At 44.8% G+C, this 22292-nt stretch overlaps 1 protein-coding gene across 2 annotated transcripts in view; it reads left to right on the forward strand.

The window, feature by feature from the left end:
- The window catches only part of Acox2 (acyl-CoA oxidase 2), a 30927-nt gene that overhangs the window by 4841 nt on the left and 3794 nt on the right, over window positions 1-22292 (forward strand). For both annotated transcript variants that reach the window (XM_006994742.4, XM_042284403.2), the window contains exons 6-13: window positions 691-810; window positions 1264-1379; window positions 1946-2118; window positions 3901-4063; window positions 5926-6116; window positions 7589-7768; window positions 10301-10406; window positions 14027-14244. In XM_006994742.4, the coding sequence (XP_006994804.1) occupies window positions 691-810; window positions 1264-1379; window positions 1946-2118; window positions 3901-4063; window positions 5926-6116; window positions 7589-7768; window positions 10301-10406; window positions 14027-14244 (1267 nt within the window). The remainder of the gene's footprint in view (window positions 1-690; window positions 811-1263; window positions 1380-1945; window positions 2119-3900; window positions 4064-5925; window positions 6117-7588; window positions 7769-10300; window positions 10407-14026; window positions 14245-22292) is intronic.

Raw genomic sequence — 22292 nt, forward strand, 5'->3', positions numbered from 1 at the left:
GGTGGCAGCCACACTAATGTCACTGAGCTCCAAGACTGGGTCCTACCAAAGGCCCCTTTGAGAAATCATTTCTCAAGACTCCACTGCAGCACTTTAAGACCCAGTGAGAGAATGTCTGGTATGGACATTGAATAAATAAATTATTTGAATTCAACAAAAGCAGGGCAGGTGGCAGAATGGGGAAAGCAAGGCAGGAAAGAAGAGAGGGTAGGGGGGGGACAAAGACAATTGAGTGATCAATATCAAGTTTTCAGGGCAAAGAAACCCATCTTTAAGATCAGGCTGATGTGGTTTAAATTTCAGCTCTCCCCCTTCAGGCCAGTGACCTCCAGTGTGTCACTCTGCACAGAGCCTCAGCTTCCCTATCTAGAAAATAAGACTCCCCTTACCTGCCCTGCAAGAACCAGGAAACCTCAGCCAAGAGCTGGGCTCTTGCTAGGTCTTGATAAGGGATGGCTGTGCTCATCATGGGGCTGACAGCAGAGCGCCTTAGCTGTTGTGGTAGAGTACAACTATTCTTTACAAGTTTGCTCACTTCAAACTCCTTTGCCAAGTCACTGTTTCACTCTAGCTAGATTTTGTGTGTGTGGCAATTCCTTCTGTCATCAGTGACTTTCCCAAGCCCAGGAGGCAGGGGTAAGACATGGCACATAGGGCTTCCTGTGATGGGCCTCTCCTATTTCTGCCTAGTGGGACGGTCAGTCACGCATGCTATAGTCCTTGCCCAGTTGATCTGCTCAGGAGCCCAGCATGGCATGCATGCCTTCATTGTGCCCATCCGGAGCCTACAGGACCACACCCCACTGCCAGGTAAGCCCTGCTGCTTCCTCAAGAACCCCTCCTATAAGATGGTCCCACCAACTTGCCCAGTCCTGAATCCCCAAGAGATGTGCCAAAGAAGCTGGGGCACGTCTCTCTTCGCCAGAAGAAATCCAGTTGACAGAGCTGATAGAGCTGGCTGTTTGACTGGCAAAAGACTCAGCATCTGTCTGACTTCAGCTTGCTTACCTGCCTCCTGAATACCACGTGTGTGTGTGTGTGTGTGTGTGTGTGTGTGTGTGTGTGTGTGTGTGTGTGTGTGTGTATACCTGTGTGTACACCTGTGTGCCTATGTATGTCTGTGTACCTGTGTATATGCCTGTGTGTGTGCCTGTGTATACCTGTGTGTGTGTGCGTCTCTGTGTGTGTGAATGCTTGTGTCTGTGTGTCTGGCATACTATATGCACTCAACTGACAGGTGTTCTCATCTCTACCCTCTTCTAGGAATCACAGTTGGGGACATAGGGCCCAAGATGGGCTTGGAACACATAGACAATGGCTTCCTGCGACTGAACCACGTGAGGGTTCCCAGAGAGAACATGCTGAGCCGCTTTGCAGAGGTTAGGTGCTGGGAAGACTATAAACCCAGACTGCCTAGGGAAGGGGCTTTCCCTTTATGTACTTGCCACAGGCTCTGGTTTGCCTCAGCAAAGCTGAGTTTGGACCACAAGCCTCCTTACCCCCCAAAGAGGCTCAAAGGTCCCACAGATAAGGAAAAAACCCAGCTTAGGAGCATAATGGTGTTGGGAAAATCTTGTCACTTTAAGTCTCAGACTCCCCATGTGTAAATACTTAGCACATGGTTTTCATGAGGTACAGTGGTAAGGATATCCCCAGAAAGGGGAGGAGCTGAGGGTGAACATATTGCTTTCTACAATCAGTTACAGAACAGATATGACCCAGGTGCTGGCAGAAGTCCCCTTCTAGCCAGGCTTTACCTCTTTGGTGTAAAAGGTGGGGGTTTCTGGGGTATCTCATGCAAGCATTTTCACATGTCAGTGGTCATGCTGCACAAGGGATCTGCTTTACGTGAGCAAAAGTGGGTTGCCTGCAGGGATGGAGGCTCCTGGAAGAGCAGCCTGGGGAGCCTTGGCTCCAACCCAGTACCTGTCTCTGTTGCACACAGGTCTTGCCAGATGGTACCTACCGGAGGCTTGCGCCAGCACAGAGCAATTATCTGGCCATGTTGGTGACCCGGGTGGGGCTGCTGTTAAAAGCAATCCTACCTTACCTCCAGAAGTCTTGTGTCATTGCTGTGCGCTACTCAGTCATTCGCCACCAGTCCCATATTCGGCCTAGGTAAGGAGTAATCCAAAGGCTGACCCTGACAGAAATGGCTGACACTCAGCCCCACAGTGTCTGCACTGACACCACCTCTGCCAGAGCCATGGTGTTGGAGCAGATCACACACTTGCACGTGCACATGCACACACATGCATGCAGTCCAGATGGGGTCTTTGGCTCTCTCTACTCCAACACCAGACTGTCTGACGTAACCTGTTAGTCTCTTATCAGTGTGTGGTCCCATCAGACTCTCCGTGACCATGTCTTCCACGCTGCACCATCTGCTGTGACTCAGGCTGTTTGCTGAGTTCCAGTTTGTCCTACATGGCTTTGACTAGCTAGTGAGTTTGTGTCTGCCAATTGTCGAGGCTGGTTGGTTGTTGTCAAGTTGCATCTGATAAAAGCCAACTGCCTTAGGCTGCATGTGGCTAAGCTCGTGCTCCTTGGCTCAAACTCAGTGCCTAGCTGTGAGAAGGCTAAGTCTAGACCTTTCTTTTCATTACATCTGCTGCATCTGGCTCTCATTCCCTCCATTCTATGACACAGAATGTCAAGGGCTGCTATATGACATCTAAAAGTATATGTGTGTGTTTCCAGCAAGACTCCACTAGTTACCTTTAAATTCAGGGAAACAACAGTCTTTTGGGATAGGTCCCAAATGGACATAACTCTCAAGATGCAGCAAACTACAGTGAGAACAGGAAGCAGGAGCAGAGCATATCACACAGCCTTAGGGTCTGTGGCGCTGAGGAGAGTTTTCATCTCAGCCTGACTGACTAGTCCTGGACTTGAGGAGGCCCTCCTGGGTCTATGTTCTCCCTGTGCATAGTGAAGTCAGGAGGACTGAGCTTGAAAACATGCAGCCCTGGGGCCAGGTGTTCTTTCATGCAATGGGCCCTCGCCTGCACTGAGGATTAGATGCCAGGCAGACCTGGACATCATGCACTTCTTTCTCCTTTAGTGTCCATGTCTGCAAAATAGAGGTAACGGGCAGAGTTTCAGGGTGGTGATAAGGGTGAAATATGGAAAAAGTACAGAGCTTAAATCTCAGTTGCCCTTCCTCTAGAAACCCACAATAGCCTCAGAGTAAGGCCTGGGCTTTCAAATTCTAGGCTGAAGGCATCTTCCTTGGAGGACTGAGGACTGAGAAGAAGTGATGCTAGTGCTGCTGCTGCCGGCAGCAGAGGTTTCCTAAGGGCTATGGGATGTGCTGTGTGCACGTTGTGTGAAGAGATCATCAGCTTCGAGGGACTTTCTCTCTCTCTCTCTCTCTCTCTCTCTCTCTCTCTCTCTCTCTCTCTCTCTCTCTCTCTCTCCCTCCTCCCCCCTCCCTCCCTCCCAATCCCATTACTCAGGTCTCTACATGCTGGAGGTAGTCCCAGGTCCAGGTACTGAAGACATAGCAATAGACATGGACGACAGTTCCTTTCTTATGTGTCTTTGGGCCCAAGTTCATGCCCTAAGAGTTGTTAAGCTCAACACATTTCTTATCACACAGCAAGCACATGGTCATAGGCAGTGAAAAGTCATGAACTCTAGTCATCAGTGGGGTAGGGCCACACCCCTTCACCTGGTCTTTGGGTCCAGGAGGTTTGGAGTTCAGATTTTCAGATAAGATTTATATGCTGTATTTATTTTTACAGGAAAATGTGTGAATGTTGGTGATAGGTAAGGTTTAAACCATAGTAGCCTCATGTTGGCCTTTCAACGGTCCATTGTTATGACTTTGACAGTCTTGGGAATATGGGAACATGGTTTGGAGTGGAATTCTAAATCATTTGCTTCTTTTCCTCTCAGTGACCCAGAGGCAAAAATCCTGGACTACCAGACACAGCAGCAGAAACTCCTTCCTCAGCTTGCCATGAGTTATGCCTTTCATTTCCTGGCCACTAGCATCTTAGAATTCTTCCACAGCTCCTATGGTGCCATCCTGAACAGAGACTTCAGCCTCCTGCCTGAGGTATTCTGTTTGCTGAAAGCTACTGATGGAGGGTAGCTAATGCTGCTCCAGTTGTTGAGAAGTGGCTACAACCTGGCTCCCATAGGCCCTCACTCTCCCAGTGTCCCAGGGCAACAGGGTAAAATGTACCATACTACATGGGTCCACAGACAGTTGGCCCCTAGAGAGATCCAAGAATGTTTACAGTAATGTGAGTATAGAGTCACAATCCCCAGTGCATGATAGAAACCAAAACAACCCCAAACACAGTCATTCGAACTCTTTTGATGGCACAGTTTGACCTGAACTAACCTGATTTATTCTGCTGGGCACAAAATAACAGAACCATCAATATGTTCAACCATGAGTATAACATACCTCAGAGGCTCTGTGTTGCCTTTCAAAAAACCAAAGACCTATCAGGCCCAGAGAGAGCACCACAGTCCAGGCTATGCATTGATCCAATACCTCAGAGTCTAGGATGAGGCTGTGACTCACACATCTTCAGTCTGTGTAGGCACTGCGCTTTTAAAGCATTGCTTCATTAACCCTTCCCATAGTAGCTACCACTTATGTTCTTATTTTGCAAGTAAGGAAACTGAAATAGAAAAAGAAAAGGAGGCCTTTCTCCCATGGGTGTGAAAGTCTGAAAGATGGATAGGGGCTTTCAAGAACTAAAACCTTAAACCAACCTGCTGCCTGGCAACTTCTGCCAGCCCGTTCAGTTGCTCTAGCAAACGTCTATAAACTCAGTGGCTTGTCCACAACAGAAATTAATTTCTCACTCTTCTGGTGATGTCCAGCCTCTGTCATGGTGCTACTATTTGGGAAGGGCCTTCCTGATGTGTGGTAACATGGTGGAAGATATCATATGAACAGAGAAAGAGTAAGAGGGTACTGAGAAAGGGGACTCAGGTTTATAACAAAGCAACTTCCACCACACCAAATTCAGTCCCACAACAGCATTAACTTATCCATGACATAGGAACTCTCATGGCCCAGTCACCTCTTAAAACAGTTAAGATGGCAACTATAGGGCCAGCAACATGGCTCCGTGGAGAAAGGCACTTGCTGCCAAGCCTGATGACCTGAGATCAATCCCTGAACCCACATGCTAGAAAGAGAAAATTGACTACTGCTAGTTGTCCTCTGGCCTCCACACATGCACTGCCATCATATTACACACACACACACACACACACACACACACAGAGAGAGAGAGAGAGAGAGAGAGAGAGAGAGAGAGAGAGAGAGAGAGAGAGAGATACAGAGACAGAGACAGAGACAGAGAGAGACGGAGGTGGGGGAGAGAATGAAAGCTTTCAGCGGCAGCAATTGTGCAATTGTATTTCAACACACGTTTTGGAGAAGACATCCCAGCCATTGCAGCCATTAACACTCCTCATGGAGGTTTCACCTTATGACCTTATCCTTGTCAAAGGTCCACCTCCTAACACCATTGCTCTGGGATTCAGATTTCAACATATAAGTTTGGGTAGACAGTTGGACCATGGTACCCTCCTACAACCTGGGAAATGGGCTGATAGTAGACACATGTCTTCTTTGGCCACCTTTCCAAACTTCTGCCTGCTGGCAAGCCCCCATGACTCTTGTAGGATGGCAGACCCAATCCAGGAAGGCCCTTCTTCTGAAGGTCCTGGAGACACTGGCTAGGACAGATTTTCCTTCATTCTTACACCCCACAGCCACACTACCTAACTGTGTGACTTTGTATGAGCCATACCCTCTAAGCATTCACTTTGTCTGATAATCTGGGAAGCAGTGAGCTAGGCACAGTGCCAACCTCCTAGCTGTGCCAGCATGCAGCAGGTACTAAAGACTGGATGGCACTACAGGACTCTCACACTGCTCTGTCCTTGCAGCTCCATGCACTGAGCACTGGTATGAAGGCCATGATTTCAGACTTCTGTACCCAGGGGGCAGAGATATGTCGCAGGGCCTGCGGTGGTCATGGCTACTCAAAGCTGAGTGGTCTGCCGACATTGGTCACCCAAGTGACAGCCTCTTGCACCTATGAGGGTGAGAACACGGTGCTCTACTTGCAAGTGGCCAGGTAAAGTCCAGTGTTGTCCAGACCTCTGCCCTACACTGGGGGTCCTCTGAGCTTCTGCTTAGCAAAGGCTTCTGTCTGATGCCATGGAAGAAGTAAGCTTTGGAAAAGTACCATTTGAGGGCTGTCCAAATCCCAATGTGTCCCTAATCTGCCCACTTCCTCCAGATTTCTTGCTATTCCCAGCCAGGCTATCCTTCTGTCTCACCCAGACAACAGCATCAGGCTCCTCCCTGGGGTCTTGCTTCTCTCCTGTTCCCACTTCTCCATAGGCAACCAGGGGGCTCTTTTCAAAGCCTAGAGAAAATCACATCTTTTTCTTGTTTAAAATGGTTCCCTCTACTTGAAGGAAAATGCCACAGTATACACTATGCTCTTTCAGTCCTTACGACCAAGACACTGCCTGACCCAACCTGCTCTCAGGTCCTCCTGCCTCCACTGGCCATATTCTTCTTTCCAAAGTGCCCTTGACCCCCTGCCACTCAAAACTACGTTTCCTTTGGAAGTTATCACAATCCATAATTACCTGCAACTTTTTGCTTAGCTTTTTAGCTCTTTTTCCTAGCTAAACCAGGATTTCCTGCCTTGCTCACCAAGGTATTCCCTGCTCAGAAAAGAGCACACACAAAAACACCCTGAGAGGCAATTAGGCCTCACCAGCCTCCTCCAAATAGGCTGCTTCTTTCCAGCTACCCATGATGGTTGATTCTCTCATACTCATTTATTCTCTGGTGACTAAACGGCGCAGATACTTCAGTACCCAAGGAAAAAGGAGTTCACTGACAAATATGACATATAATATTTACTGGGTTTTTCTTTTTCAAGTTGTAAAAATAATATAATAGCATGCATTAGGTACCTAATGTACCTGCACTTGACAAGCAATTCACAAGTGTCTCATTCAGCTCTACACACCTGCCGTTAGACAAGAAGCATCATTCCTATCATTCATTAGAAACTGACCATCTTCAGTGGTCTCAGAAGAGCTAATGGAGTCCAGGGCTGTCTCACACAGAAGCAGCCTGGGGTCACCCTCATTCTTCCTAATGCCAGTACTCTTTCACGTGTCTGACTCGTTAGAAGGGCACAGACACTGTACTTACATCCTAAGCCCCCAGTCAGAAGTCCTGATGGTGAAGCTTCTGTTGGCACAAACCTCAGAAGGGCTTGTGCTTAGGATGTAAGGGAGTCTAGCCCAGCTTTGCATCCCCTGTCACCTGGTAAAGAAACTAGTACTTTGGGTACATCTCACTGAGGGTCCTACAGAAGATGGGGCGCGGGGGGGGGGGGGGGGGGGACAAGGAGGTTAGAGTGAAGAGTGGCTGTCAGAAAGAAGCTGGGAAGAGGCCTGGAGCCCTTGGCTCTCCTCACTGGAGTACAGCGTTCAAGTGTATGCCCCTGGGAATGAGGGAGCTGGGCTAGGTTTCCCACAGAGTCTCACACTGCCTCATCTGTCTCTACCTTCCCCCCACCAGGTTTCTGATGAAGAGCTACCTGCAGGCTCAGGTGTCCCCAGGCTCCACACCACAGAAGTCTCTCCCTCAATCTGTCATGTACCTTGCCACACCAGGGCCAGCCAGGTGCGCAGCCCAGACAGCAGCCGACTTCCTCTGCCCAGATCTCTACACCACAGCCTGGGCACATGTGTCTGCCAGGTAAGCCTGTGCTGAGGCATCAGCATCCCAGTCAGGGTGGGCTCCTTCCCACACGAGGACCATCAGGACCAGCTGGATGGACACTAGTGGCAGTGCTTTACAAACTCCTGCCATGGGTGAAGAAGGGACACCTTACCCCTCAGGCATCGACCACCATCGTTTCTTTATTCTGGTCACAGTAGTAGAAATGTATCTCCTCTCTGACTAGTGAGAGGAATTTTTTAAACCTTTGGGTTACTACAGTGATTTCTAATATAACAAGTGCACTCACACATAAATCACTATAAATGAACTGATATACAAATCAATGCCAACAAGTAAAGTAGTGTTTTAAGTCTGAACTATCCCACAATCTAAAAGTAATTTTTGGAGTTGATATCCACAGCACCCAGGTAAAACAGGCAGGCATAGTTATAAGAACTAGTAACCCCAGTGTTGTGTGGAGCAGAGACAGGGTGACCACTGGAATTTGCTGGCTGCCAGCCTAGCTCCAAGAACACTGAGAGACCCTATCTCAGGGGAATAGGGCAGAGATTTATACAGGAGGACCTCAGACACCCTCCTGGATTTTATGCAAGTACAGGTACCCTTTGGTACACACACACACACACACACACACACACACACACACACACACACACACATATATATATATATATACCCCACATGTATATAACACACACATTAAATAAATAAACAATAAAAGTAATTTTCAAAAGTGTAGTTATATCTCAGAAAAGAACTGGTTTATAGTTAGGGTCTAGTAGAGTCCAAGGAACATGATCAAAACCAAGGACTCAGAGCTAGAAAGATGCTTCAACAATTAAGAGAACTTACTGTTCATGCAGAGGACTCGGGTTTGATTCCCAGTACACATAAACTCCAGTTGGGGGAACCTGATACCTTCTTCTGGCTTCCATGGGCAGCTGCACATACATAGTACACATAAACCCACAAAAGCACAAATACATGAAAATACATGTCTTTTTAAAAGAACATATGTTATTTGTTGTTCTTTTCTTAAGTAAAGGTCTCACTATGTAGTCACGACTGGCCTGGAACTCACTGGGTAGACTGGGATGTCCTCAAACTCATAGAGATCCACCTGCCTCTGCCTCTTGCCTCCTCAGTGCTGGAATTAAGGGTGTGTATTACCATGCCTAGCTTAAAACATGAATTTTTTATTATTTATTTTACTTTTATATGTATGAGTGTTTATCTGCATACATATCTTTGCACTATGGGCAAGCAGTGCCCATGGATGCCAGAAATGGGCACTGGATCTCCTGGAGCTAGAGTTACAGACAGTGTGAGCTGCCATGCAGTTCTGGGACTTCAAACTAGATCCCCGGGAAGAGCAGCCAGTGCTCTTAATTGCTGAACCATCTCTTCAACCCATAACATGAATTCTATTAAAAAGACAAACAAAAACCCAAGAATTTGCACATACTGTCATTTAACAAATATCACCAAGTACTGACTATTTGTCAGAAATGACAGTGTTCCAGAGGCTGTGAAAAGAGACACAACCTAACCAACCAAATGCAGACACCATCACCGAAGAAATTTAACTACCTAGAAGGGAACTTTGTGAACTGTGCCCCAGACCAAAAAGCCAAAAACTGGAGAAAGTATTTCCAGTACACACTAAGAAGGCTTACTTCCAACTTGTAAACCAAGGACGGTAGCAGCTATTTTAGGATCAAAGGCAACTTTAGACATTTGCTTCTTCATTCCACAATACTTTTAAATGCCTTTAATATGGAAGGTACTGTGTTTACAAGTGGGGCTCTACCAGTAAACTAGCCTGATAAACGCACAGGACACACAGGGCTAGGGTCGCCGGGAAGGTTGGGAAGGGAAAGACAGACTTCTGGGGAATTAAAAAGGCACTCTGCATCTCCTTTCTTGGAACTCAATGTACCATCCGCTTATCATTTCCCTGACAAAGCAAACTAAATGTTGCTTAATAAACACACAGGGAGTAGGAAACAGACTAAAGGTTAATGTAATAGCAAATGACTGAGTTGGCGGCTCAGAGGACAGGAGGTGGTTCTCTGTTTTTGTATTAGGTTCCTCAGGTAGAACTTGAAGCAGGATTAGACTTAGAAGAATAAACAGTCTCCTTGCTCTTGTCATAAGAAGTAAATCAACAGAATGGCCTGAAGTTATCTGAGATCCTAAGGTTAAAAAAAAAAACAAAAACAAAAACAGGAAGCTAAAGCAGGAGGACTTAAAGTTCTAGGTCACTCTGGGCTATACAGCAATACTGTCTCAACAGAGAAAAAGAAAAATTTTAGCCCTATTCCCTACTAGCTGTGTGACCCTGAATGAGTTAATTAACCTCTCTGGGACTGTTTTTCCCACTGTAAATTGGGAATGCCTGCCCTTAAAGAGATGCTTATAAAACATTTAGCTTTATAACATGTAAGAGGTCAGTGAGATAATTTCCATTTTTGAAAGACCCCAGAAGTCCATCAGGTCTCCTTCCTGTTCATTCAGGATGCTAAGCCTCTTTTCTTTGATTTCCAGGCTCATAAAGGATGCGGTACACCATACACAGACCCTCATGAGATCTGGGATTGACCAGCATGATGCCTGGAACCAGACTGCTATCATACACCTTCAGGCTGCTAAGGTGAGATGTCTATCAGCTGAAGTTGTGAGGGGCTTGTTCTGTTTCCCAGGCAGGCCACCAAAGTAAGAAGGCTCAAGTTTACATTCTTCCCCACCCCTGCTCCACAGAGACTACCCTCATCTTACATCCAAGGCTGTAGTCCAGAAATTTTAATTAAAGGACTTGACTCCAAAGCATCTTTCTGGCAGCCTTTAGGAAAATGTAATGAGGCTTCGGGTTGTTCAAAAAGCTCCTCCCAGACAGAAAAGCAGCTCAAGTCCCCCCTTAGCCCCACAGGCAATCCTAGGATGCCTTATCTAATTTACATTGTCTTTTGTGTTTGTGCACATTTCACCATCAGTCAGCAAATATTTGACCATCCACTCTGAGCCAGCACTGGGTACTAAACAGCGAAGACACTGCCTACAAAGAGCCATAAGCAAGCAAGCATTAGGATGGGGTGGGAAATGGCAGCTGGCTGCACTCCCTGCAGAGCCCAAAGGACTTCCCAGAAGGGGTCCATGGGCTAAGATTTCAAGTAGCAGTTGGCTGTCTGAGGGTGGTGACAGCTTGGGAGAGGTTTCCCAACAAAGAGAGCACAGGTATCAAACCAGGAAAAAAAGGCTAGGTGCCTGGGAGGCCAAAGCAGGAGAATTGAACTAAAGTGAGGTAAGGAGAGCAGGAGGGAGGTGAGGTGTGAGGCCTTTTGGAGCATGGTAAGATGGCTGGCTCTTCCTTCCCTTGCAGGTGGAGAATTTAGGAGTAATCAGAGCTTCTACAAAAATTGTGCAGGGTGCAGGGGGAGGGGGAAGGACTGGAAGCCAATCAGAAGGAAGCAGAGGCAGTCTGGTCAGTCCTGAGGTTGGCTCTTCCATGAGCATGGTGGAGACTGTAGGGAGAACTGGGGAGATGCAGAAATACATGGCATAGGTTACAGGACTCAAAGTCATGAGGTGGGGAAGAGGTAGGATGCCCCCTAAGCTGGGACACCTGAGATGTCTCGCTTATCAACAACTGGAAGACTGAAATGTTCATTCCCGTTTTCAAAGCCCAAGCCTGAATGAAAATGGCACTCTCAGAACAGAGTCCTGAGAAGTACCTGCACAGGCATCCTAGGCCAGGCTCTCAGGCAGACTGAGCACGAGAGCCACCTGGTGACCCAACATTCAACCCACAGTTGGCAGGAATTCTGTAGCCCTCAGCTTCTGGGCATCTGAATTTCATTTAGTCTACTGCCTGCAGTACTGAGACCCCTATCAACCAGAGGGTTAGCCAGAACTGTACACTCTCCTTAGATCACAGGAAAGGAGACACACTTGCCCAATGTTCATTTGTCTGTCTTTCAAACCTTTGTGCTCTGACTTTAAACACAACAACCACCACTTGCCAGGACTCCATCAGTTAGCATAGGGAGGCTAACAGAATCCTTTCTAAGGTGGAGGACATACAGCTCAGAGGAGTGAAAAAACTGAGCCAAGATACCTTCCTTTCCCATGTGCCACGAAAGCACAGTTGTGTCTGTCCTCTGGAAGCTTTCAGGGAGAGACCTGCTGCTGAATATTGCCTCTCACTCCCTGGTAGAACTCCCTTGTCCTCCCTCATAAAGGAATTACTCCCTGCACCAGCCTCACATTCTAATCATTTAACAAACAATAGGTGTCCTGAAGGCCTCCCACTGAGGCAGGCTTTCACCCTTTAGTTGTTGGGGTGAGGAGAAAGGGAAAGAGTCCAAATGGCAGAGGTTTGGTGGCAGTGGTCATTTTGCTGATTCCCACTCTATATTAAGTGGTTAAGAACCACAGAGTCAGCCCTTCTTCCATGGCCTAGTGAACAGCACTGCTTACATCCCGGACCTTATGCTTCTGCTAATATACATTTTACACATACATTCCTCAGTGCACACATGTGCACATACACTGCCTTAACATGGCAGATAGTAAGTAGCTGTTTTCTTGAGAAAAGGGGGCTGCCACCCTCCAAGTACCACAGGCTAGCCTCCAATACACCTATATTCTTTCTTTCTACTTTCTTTTGTTTTTTGTTTTCTATAGTAAACAACAGTTCTTTTTAATGTCAAAAGGGAATACAATCATTTAAAAGTATTTTTCAAAGTTAAATAATGAATTAGCCCATTTTGAGTACTCTTTGCTGTAGAGTTAGTGATTTTGACATAATCAAATGCTGTACACTAATGATACAGCTTTTACAGGTAGCAGGAATGTGGCTGACTTGATTTTCACATTGGTGAAATTTCCTAGCATTGTTGCATTTGATATTTATTTGAATTTGCTCAGACTAAATAACATTACAGTTTGTAATCTAATTAAGCACCTTCCTAACACACTTTCTAACATTTCCAAGAGCTTTGAAAAGAGGAACCTAATGAAATATCCAGACACTGCAATGTATTCCTTCTCATCTTCCTGCTTTTATTTTCTATTTATTTATTTATCTACCTACCTATTTATTTGTTCTATGTGTTTTTCACATCATGTATATTGATCCCATTCATTCCTCATCCCTTCACATCCACCCTCTGCCACTGCACCCCTACCACCTAATAGAATGAAATTCAAGAGAAAAAAAAAAAAGGAAGAAAATAAAATGAGAAAAATAAAAAAAGAAGGGAAGGAATTAAAAATCCCATCATGGAAGCTGTACTGTGGCCCAACAAGTCATGCCTTTGTCCATACATCTCTAACTGGCAAGTGTTCATTGCAGACCGTCATTGGTCTGGTTGTAGGACCCTGGTCTTCACTACACATTCAATGCTGGGCCCCCACTAGGACTCTTCCTGGATATCCCACTCCACCTTGTGTTGTGGAGATCTTTCAGCTTTGGATCTGTGGGTCATGTCCCTTTATGTGCTCTAACAGATCATAGATGAGGTGGATGTTGGGGCAGACCAAGTCAGAACCCTGGGTCTGGGCCTGGGCAGCTGCAGGGTTGGTCTGCCAGGTGGGAGATGGGGGCAGCTCTCCCATAGTTACAATTTCTGGGCTGTCTCACCCACATCTCCACTAACAGTGTTGGCTCTATTGTGCTGCCCTGGTGAGGTGCAGGGCCTGCTCTCCCAAGTGTTGGCTGGTGAGGGTCAGGGATGGCTCTCCCACAGTTATCATCACAGGACCAGCTCTCCCACTGTCTCAGGTGTTGATGGGCAGGGGGGCAATTCTCCTTTGCTCATGCTGCCACAAGGCAGATGGGTAATGGGGACAGATGTCCCATACTCACGCCTCCTCTAAAAGGACTGGCTCTGTTGTGCTACCCTGGCGGGGTACAGGGCCTGCTCTTCCTGGTGTTGCAGCTGGTAGGGATCGGGAATAGTTCTCCCACTCTTATGACCATAGGGCCAGCTCTCCCACCTGCCCCAGGCGTTTCTACTTTCCAATGCTCTTGAACATGTCTCAAGTAAATGAGGATTCCAAAGGCCCAGTTTAACAGTCCACCAAGCACACACACACACACACACACACACACACACACACACACACACACTCATACATCAAAAAGGTTCAGTCAGACAAAAAATAACCACCAATCCTCTGGAAAGCATACTTACTCCGGCCATCTTGCCAAGCTTCCAGGATGGCCTGTGGATCTGGGAATGAGAAGGCTTGTGCATCTTTGTGTCTTTGTAGGCTCACTGCTACTACATCAGTGTGAGGAGTTTTAAGGAAGCTGTGGAGAAACTAGACAACGAACCAGCAATTCAGCAGGTGCTCCAACGCCTTTGTGACCTCTATGCCTTACATGGTATTCTGGCTAACTCAGGTGACTTTCTTCATGATGGTTTCCTGTCTGGGGCCCAAGTGGACATGACTAGAACAACCTTTCTTGACCTGCTCCCCTTGATCCGGTAAGTGACTGGGACTTGAAGCCATGTTAGACTGTGGTGCACAGACTGCTTCTCACTCCAAGGCCTTGCAAACTTGAGGTCTAGACAGGCTAACACCTAGCACAATTATACCAACAGAAAGCATTAGGGCTTAATGAAAAAAAAAAATTAGAGGAATTAGGAGAAAATTAAAAATTAAAGAATAAATTAGCCACCTCAGTTGAATTCTTCAACATCAGCAAGGTGCAGTGTCTAATAAAATCAAGACTCCTATATATGGGCATGTTAATAATAACAATTTAAATCATAACCAGTGTTTAATGGGTATTTGTATGCTAAAAGCTTTTATATGCATCATCTCCTTTAATCCATACAGCCTTTGAATTGGATTTAATCTTCCTGTTCTTTTGAGAAAGATTAGGTTTATGAGAGTGAACTTTTGTACCTTTGCATGATTAGCAGAGGAGGAGCTGGGAACATTCAGAGCTTCTGACCACTGAGCATCACTCTTCTCCTGTGGAGTACGGTGCCTGGGGAGGTCATTATTATGTATATGTTATGCATAGCCAGGTCTTTGTTGACTATGCTTTAAGCAAATTCTTACCAAGCTTAATAAATGTATTTTATTACTCCTTTATATCCCTTCAAGATGCTTTTTTAGACTCAGTAATTTATGTACTGATTTGTACAGCAATAATACAGATACTTTTTAAATGTAGACCTGATCCTGTACAATTTAGAGACATGAATACTAGTGGCATTTATCCTGGTATTTTATACATAAAGTAAATATTGCTTTAGGAACACATCAAGGGGCTGGAGAGATGGCTCAGAGGTTAAGAACACAGGCTGCTCTTCCAGAGGTCCTGAGTTCAATTCCCAGCAACCACATGGTGGCTCACAATCATCTATAATGAAATCTGGTATCCTCTTTGGCCTGCAGACATACATGCAGGCAGAACCCTGTATACCTAATAAATAAATAAATAAATAAATAAATAAATAAATAAATAAATAAATAAATAAATAAATTAAATAAATTAAATAAATATTTTTTTTAAAAAGAAGAACACATCAAAACCAAAGTCTGTCCTGACCAGATAACTAGAAGAAACAGGTATTAAAACACTATGAATTGCCAGGTGGTGGTGGCGTTCGCCTTTAATCCTAACACTTGGGAGGCATAGCCAGGGAATCTCTGTGAGTTTAAGGCCAGCCTGGTCTACAGGACGAGATCCAGGATAGGCACCAAAGCTACACAGAGAAACCCTGTCTTGAAAAACCAAAAAACCACTATGAATTATTTACTAGTATCAGTATATATAAAACAAAAAAAAATGGGTTAATTTGAGAACACAACAGTTTTGAAATTTTGCTGGGCAAAACATATGATGTCTATTATGTGTGGAGGGAAGTGACTTTTCCCCTGGGACTTCCAACAGTTCTCATTATTAGTAAAAAGACTTTAAATATGTATAGGTTTTTATAAGAGGTTAAAAAATTTCAACCAAATGCCTTTTGTTTCTACAATGTAGTATTAACAAGCCCCTGTGGCTAGATATCAGCATCTGACCAATAGCTAGTGGCTAGTAAATGTTTATTTAACTATCAAATATGGGGCCAAAGAGATGGCTCATGGGTCAAAATGCTCCCCACTAAGCCTGACAATTTGAGTTGGATCGCAAAGAGTGGAAAGCTAGTTCCAGCTTCCATTAAGGCATTTTCTAACCTCCAAACATATACCATGGCCTCTCCACCAGAATAAATAAGTAATAATCTAAACAAAAATGGTCAAAAGTATACCTAATACAATTATACTAGGTATTAAACTTACCTTAATGTGGAGGGATTCAGTATGGGACTGCTAAGGGTGTAATTTGTACTACCAAATTCAAATGCAAGTTGGCCTGTCTTTCTGAAATGAATAACACTTTTAAAACACATGGGGAAAAAAATTACCTGGGCCTGGCTGGAGAACCATAACACTTCATAAGCATGGTGCACTCATGCCTGTGTGTGTGTGTGTGTGTGTGTGTGTGTGTGTGTGTGTGTGTGTGTGAATGTACATTCTGCTTTTCTAAGTGCTTGCCTTGCCAGAGACATAAACTGCCAACTCACACCTAGAAACCACAAATTGATTTACTTACATTGGGTCCTAAGTTTCCTTTCTTACTGCAAGGTAATTATGTGCAAAACAGATCCCATGCTCTTATCAGTTCAGCATCACAGCTGTGTGCCTGGATTAGCCACTGTCACCCTCACATTTTGGGGATGACAAATCAAGGGCAGGAAAATTCTGAGAGACACCAAAACTAGCTCTCAGTGTGAAGCCAATGAACTGATCCAGCTCAGTCTTAGTACCTTAAGTGACGATTAAAAACCTCCACTGAGGGACTTCTGAGTAAAAGTGGCAGGCTGAACATATGCATTCATTTCCAAAGCCCTACTAAAACATCAGTATAAACATCAAATACTTATTTGTTTTGAGACAGAGTTTCATGTAGCCCTGGCTTTGAACTTGCTGTACAGCCAAGGATAGCCTTGAACCTGTGATTGCCCTGACCCCGTTTTCCCAGTGCTGGGATTACCAGCAATACCCAACACATCCAGTTTTTATGAAGTGCTGCAGTTTGAACCCAGGGCTTTGTGCATGCTGGGCAAAGGGGCTACACACCCTTATCCCTTAAAACATTAAGAAATTTAGAGGTATCAACCCACAAAGAGGAAGACAGAAGAAGCATGAAAGTTGGAGGACATGTGGACAGTGGCTGGCAGACAGGTTCAGCAAAGACAGTGCTGTGTCTGACAGTGGGGTAAAGGTGAGATGACAGAATACACTGGACTCCCAGTTTCCTCCTTCCTCTTGAACCTGTTCTGCTAAAAGGGTAAACAGCAAGGCAGTGGACTAGAAAGCATTGAGCACAGCTGAGGACGAGACTGTCCTACAAAAATCACTTCACAGGCCCTTCCCAGCACATTTTCCATTGGTTCCCAGAAGGCTGGCAGCCTGTACTTACAAAGATGGCAAGATAGTCCTTCAAGCAGCCAAGGAGGAGCTAAAGATGCAAGCCACTTTTAGCATTTACAATCCATCCAGCTCACTCCACAGTGACCCCATTAAAAAGTAATCCCAGGCTTCTACTAGTTTGGCTAGTTAGCACCCCACTATCAGCTAAGATCATACACTCAGGATCACCATGCACCAGAGGAAAGCCCTTAATCTAAAAGATGGAGACCCAAATAAGCAAGAATAAGACAACTTGAAGGATACAAATAAACCTGCAGGGAAAGTAAAACTTAAAAACAGAAAAGAAACACTTGTTAAAATCACCAACATCTTCTAAGAGATAAGAAGGTCGAGATACTGCAGCTATGAAATAAGAACAAAAGTACCAGACGGGCGGTGGTGGTGCACGCCTTTGATCCCCGCACTCAAGAGGCAGAGGCCAGCCTGGTCTACAGAGCAAGTTCCAGGACAGCCAGGGCTACACAGACAAACCTTGTCTTTCTTGAAAGATCAAAAAACAAAAATGCCGTCAATATTCAGAGAGCAGAAAAAGGGTTCTGAAAGTTTAAAATGATAATATAAATGAAACATCAGTGAATGGATTGGAGATGGAGTTGTGACAACCTCAGAGAAAGAGACAAAAAAAAAAAAAAAGGCTTTTAAAAAGAGGGCCAATCAATAAATTTTTTAACATATTTTAAAGAAAACTCATATTCACAGTCCATCATGTGAAAGACAGGTCAAAAAAAAAAAAAGACAACCAAAAGGTGGCAAATCATCGATAAAATAATTTACAAAAATTTATCTCAAGTAAAAGATACAGAGTTTCAGGCTGAAAAGGTCCACCGTGCCTATAAGCAGAAGGAGACAGGTCCTCACACAAGCAAGCATTGCCGTTTCAAATGTTCTTGTTTTAATTTTTGTGTGCTCCTGGAGATCAAAACCATGGCCTTGAACATGTTAGGCAAGTACTCTACCTGTGAGCTCCAGACCTTCAAGCATTTAAATAGGCTGAAGAAGGAGGGTGGCTAGGAAGGTGACTTCCCAGGAAAGGGCTCAGAGTTCAGGGAAGCGCCTTAGGGCAATCAAGAGAAATCATGTGGCTGCCAGGAAAAAAGGGCCAGACAAGCTGAGCACAAGACAAGGAGACAGGAAACTAGAATGCTTGACTTATCTACCCAGAAGCCAGAAACAAGGCCAACAGAGGTGGGAAGCATGGCTATGGTATGGTAGAGAAGACAAAGGTGTAGGTGCCAGTGAGACAGGAGGAATGGGGTATACAATTGCAAAGACTTGAATGATCTGGGCTCTTACTATGTGTGAGAATGAGAAGGTTTTTACCGGGCGGTGGTGGCACATGACTTTAATCTCAGCACTTGGAAGGCAGAGGCAGGTGGATTTCTGTGAGTTCCAGGCCAGCCTGGTTTACAAAGTGAGTTCCAGGACAGCTAGGGATACACAGAGAAATCCTGTTTCTTGTTGGGGGAGGGGTGGGGAGGAGAATGGGAAGGTTTTGAGCATAGCACAGTTATTATAACCTGAAACAACCTAACCTTGTGTGTATATTCATACCTAGGAGGTATGTTTGTTGGTTTTTAATTTCAGGTTTGTTTGTTGTTGTTGTTTTGTGTATGTGCACACCAGAGGACAGCCTCAGGTGTTCTTTCTCAAGCGCCAATGGCTAGACAGACCAGCCAGTGAGCCCAGGAGCGATCTGCCTGTCCCCATTTGCCCAGTCTAGGATTACAAATGCCCCAGTGATAAGTAGTGGCTCATGCCTTTAATCCTAGCACTCAGAGGCAGGCAGATCTCTGTGATTTCTAGGCCAGCCTTGTCTACAGAGTGAGGTCCAGGACAGCCAGGGTTACACACAGAGAAATGCTGTCTCAGAAACAAAACAAAGCAAAACAAAAATAATGCCCAACATGACACTCAGCCCTCCCACCTCCCCCCCCCCCACACACACACATAAGTACTGGGAATGAAACTTAAGTCCTCAGTTTATCAACTGAGCCACCTCCCAGCCCCTTATAGATATTTTTGAATAATATAAAGCAGGGGCTGGGAGTACAGCTCTGAGGTAGAGTACTTGCTAAGTGTACATAATGCTACTGATTTAACTCACAGCCCCAAAATTAATCATCATAAATAATTAATAAATAGCAGCAAGGAAATGGGTCTGAAAGCCAGGTGAGAGATGATCATGGACGGGACCAGAGCAGAGCACTGACTGATGTGGTGGGAAGTAGGCAAAATTTGGACATGCTTTGAAAATAGAACAATGTTTGCTGACCATTAGATATGGCACAAGATAGAAAGAGGAAGTTGGGCCATTTATCATAAAAGAGAAAACTATAGAAGGGCTAGGCGTAGATAAGACAGAGAAGATAAGGAGTTTGTTTTTGGCATTCAGTGCCTGTTAGAAATCTAGTACAGAAGCCAGTGAGCAGGTGACACAGCAGGGATAAATTTGGAAGTCAGTGGCATGTGGCTGATATTTAAAGCCATGAGAGAGATGATATCATCAAGGAGTAAATGGATGAGAAGTACCCTCCAAAGACAGTAAGGAGACCTAGACAAGAGTCGTTTCCATGAAGTAAGTGCTGGAGGTAAAAGTGAAGTGAATCCAGTCCTCTCCAGAAAGAGCAGAACTGGAGACAAGCAAACAAAATACTCCCAAATTCAGTCAAAAGAGGAGCCAAGATCTAGGGTGGAGAGGGAAAGGAGGAGAGCCAAATGTTTGTTTGTTTTCATTTTATTTTTTTTTAATTTTACAAGTATGCTTCCATATATGTAAGTGCAACACACCTGTGCAATGCCTGAGGCGTTAGAGTTGTGGGCCACCAACTGACTACTGTCAGCTAAACTAAGGTCCTTTACAAGAGCAGCAAGTGTTATTAAACACTGAGCCATCTCTCCAGCACCCCTACCAAGCTTGTCTTAAGAGAAATGACAGCAAGTTTCTATACAGATGGAATGACCTCAAGGGGTTTCTGACACCGTACAGGATGGAAAAGTATCCTCCTGTAGGTAAGGGCTGAAAGCATCTAGTGCACCAAGAATAAGCAGACTAGGAGAGGAGATCAGAGCTGACTAGTGTAAAGGAGGGCTATGTATAATGCTCAGAGGCGGGAACCTATGGGAAGCTCATCTGACTTCTACTTGATCAGTGAAATAGGATGCAAAGTCACTCTGGTAAGGAAGAGGAGCTGGGTGCTGTAGACTTGAAGATGTAAGACTATGAAAAAAAAAAATCACTAGGAGAGGGGGTCAGTGAACCAAAGCAATGGAATATGACTGTTAGGCTGTGTCTCAGCTACCTGAACTCTTTGGACAGCAGCATAGGCTGGTTTTTCCAGCCACATACAGTCACAGAGGCGGTGGTAAACAGTGAAAACAAGGAGTGGCCTGGGCTATACCAGCATGACAAGGAAAAAGAAAAACTGTTGAATATATTTTTAGGGGGAGAATACAATGGACCATGGAATTTCACATGACTACAGAGAGACCTGAGCCCATCAGGGTCATAGGGGATATTAAACAAGAAGTACTCATTAAACTCATTAGCTCTGGTCAAAACAGGAGGCTCATTAGTTATTGTCAAAACAAGATTAAAGGCCAGCCAAGATGGATGGCTTGATGGGCAAAGGTACTTGAAGCCAAGACTGACAAAGTGAGTTCAATCCCTAGGCTGATGATGTAAGCTTGATCTCAGAGACCCACAAGTGGAAAGACTGACTCTTGCATCTTGTCCTTTGACCTCCATATGTACTGCATAGTTCTAGACCAGCCAGAACTACACAGTGAGACCCTGTCTCAAAAACAAACAAATAAGAACAAAACAACCAAGGCCAAATTGATCTATATGGGAAGTTCAGATCAACCAGACCTTAAGCAAGACAAAACAAACAAAACAAAACAAAAATTTAAAACACACAAATATAATTAGGTTTATTATTCTATCCACCTCAAATGTTTTAATGCCATATAGTCATTATAATGTCAACATTAATTTTCAAAATTAAACTACATTTGAAGGCAGGAAAGCTAAGGGGAGGAAGCATGAGGTTGAGGAGATAGAGGTGAAGAGAAACTTGCTCAGTCCAGACAAGTGTGTGGAACATGCCTGTAATCCCAGCAATCAGGAGTCTGGGGGTAGAGCATTGAGGGGAGTATAATATACCAGACTGGGTTGCATAGAATTCCAGGTAAGCCTGGACTGCATGATAAGATTTGTCTCCTTTTACTCCCCCAAAAGGAAACCCTTGCTTTTATAACAGTCAGCCAATACCATCTAAAACTGAAGCATCAAGAAAAAAAGAGATATTTGCTCAAATATCAGCTAAAAGTCCAACAGTGTTTCCAAGGAGAAGAAACCTGGAACAGAGAGGCTGGTGCACTAGTTGCTTTCCCTTGTTGTAATAAAACACTGACTAAAACCAACCTGGGGAGGAAATGGTTTATTTGGTTCTCAGGTTATAGTCAATCATTGAAGGAAGCCAAGGCAGGAACTCAAGGCAGCATCTGGAGGCAGGAACTGAAGAAGAGACCATGAAAGAGTGCTGCTTACTGGCTTACTCTCCACAGACTGCTCAGTTGCCTTTTTATATAACCTAAGACCACCTACCCAGGAATGGCACCACCCACAGTGGGCTTGGCACCCCCATATCAATCATTAATCAAGAAAATGTTCCAACAACATGTTTACCAGCCAATCTGATGGAGGCAATTCCTCAGCTGGGGCTCCCTCTTCCCAAGAGACTCTAGTTTGTGTCAAGTTGATTAAAAAAAAAAAAAATTAAAAAAAAAATAAATAAATTAAACAAAAAAAACACCCTAACCAGCGCACTGCTAGATAGGCTGATTTTTTTTTTTTTCATTTATTTTTTTCCAATGTTGGGAACTGGATACTGGACTTTATGCCCAGTAGGTAAGCCCTATTTTTTTTAATAACAAGCCTTAAAGAACTCTATGATTCTTTATTCTGTGCATATATAACTAATAAAAGTAAAACCCACAGGGCTGTAGAGATAGCTCAGCAGTTAAGAGCACTGGCTGCTCT

Source organism: Peromyscus maniculatus, chromosome 9 (assembly GCF_049852395.1).
Source record: "Peromyscus maniculatus bairdii isolate BWxNUB_F1_BW_parent chromosome 9, HU_Pman_BW_mat_3.1, whole genome shotgun sequence".
Lineage (NCBI taxonomy): Eukaryota > Metazoa > Chordata > Mammalia > Rodentia > Cricetidae > Peromyscus > Peromyscus maniculatus.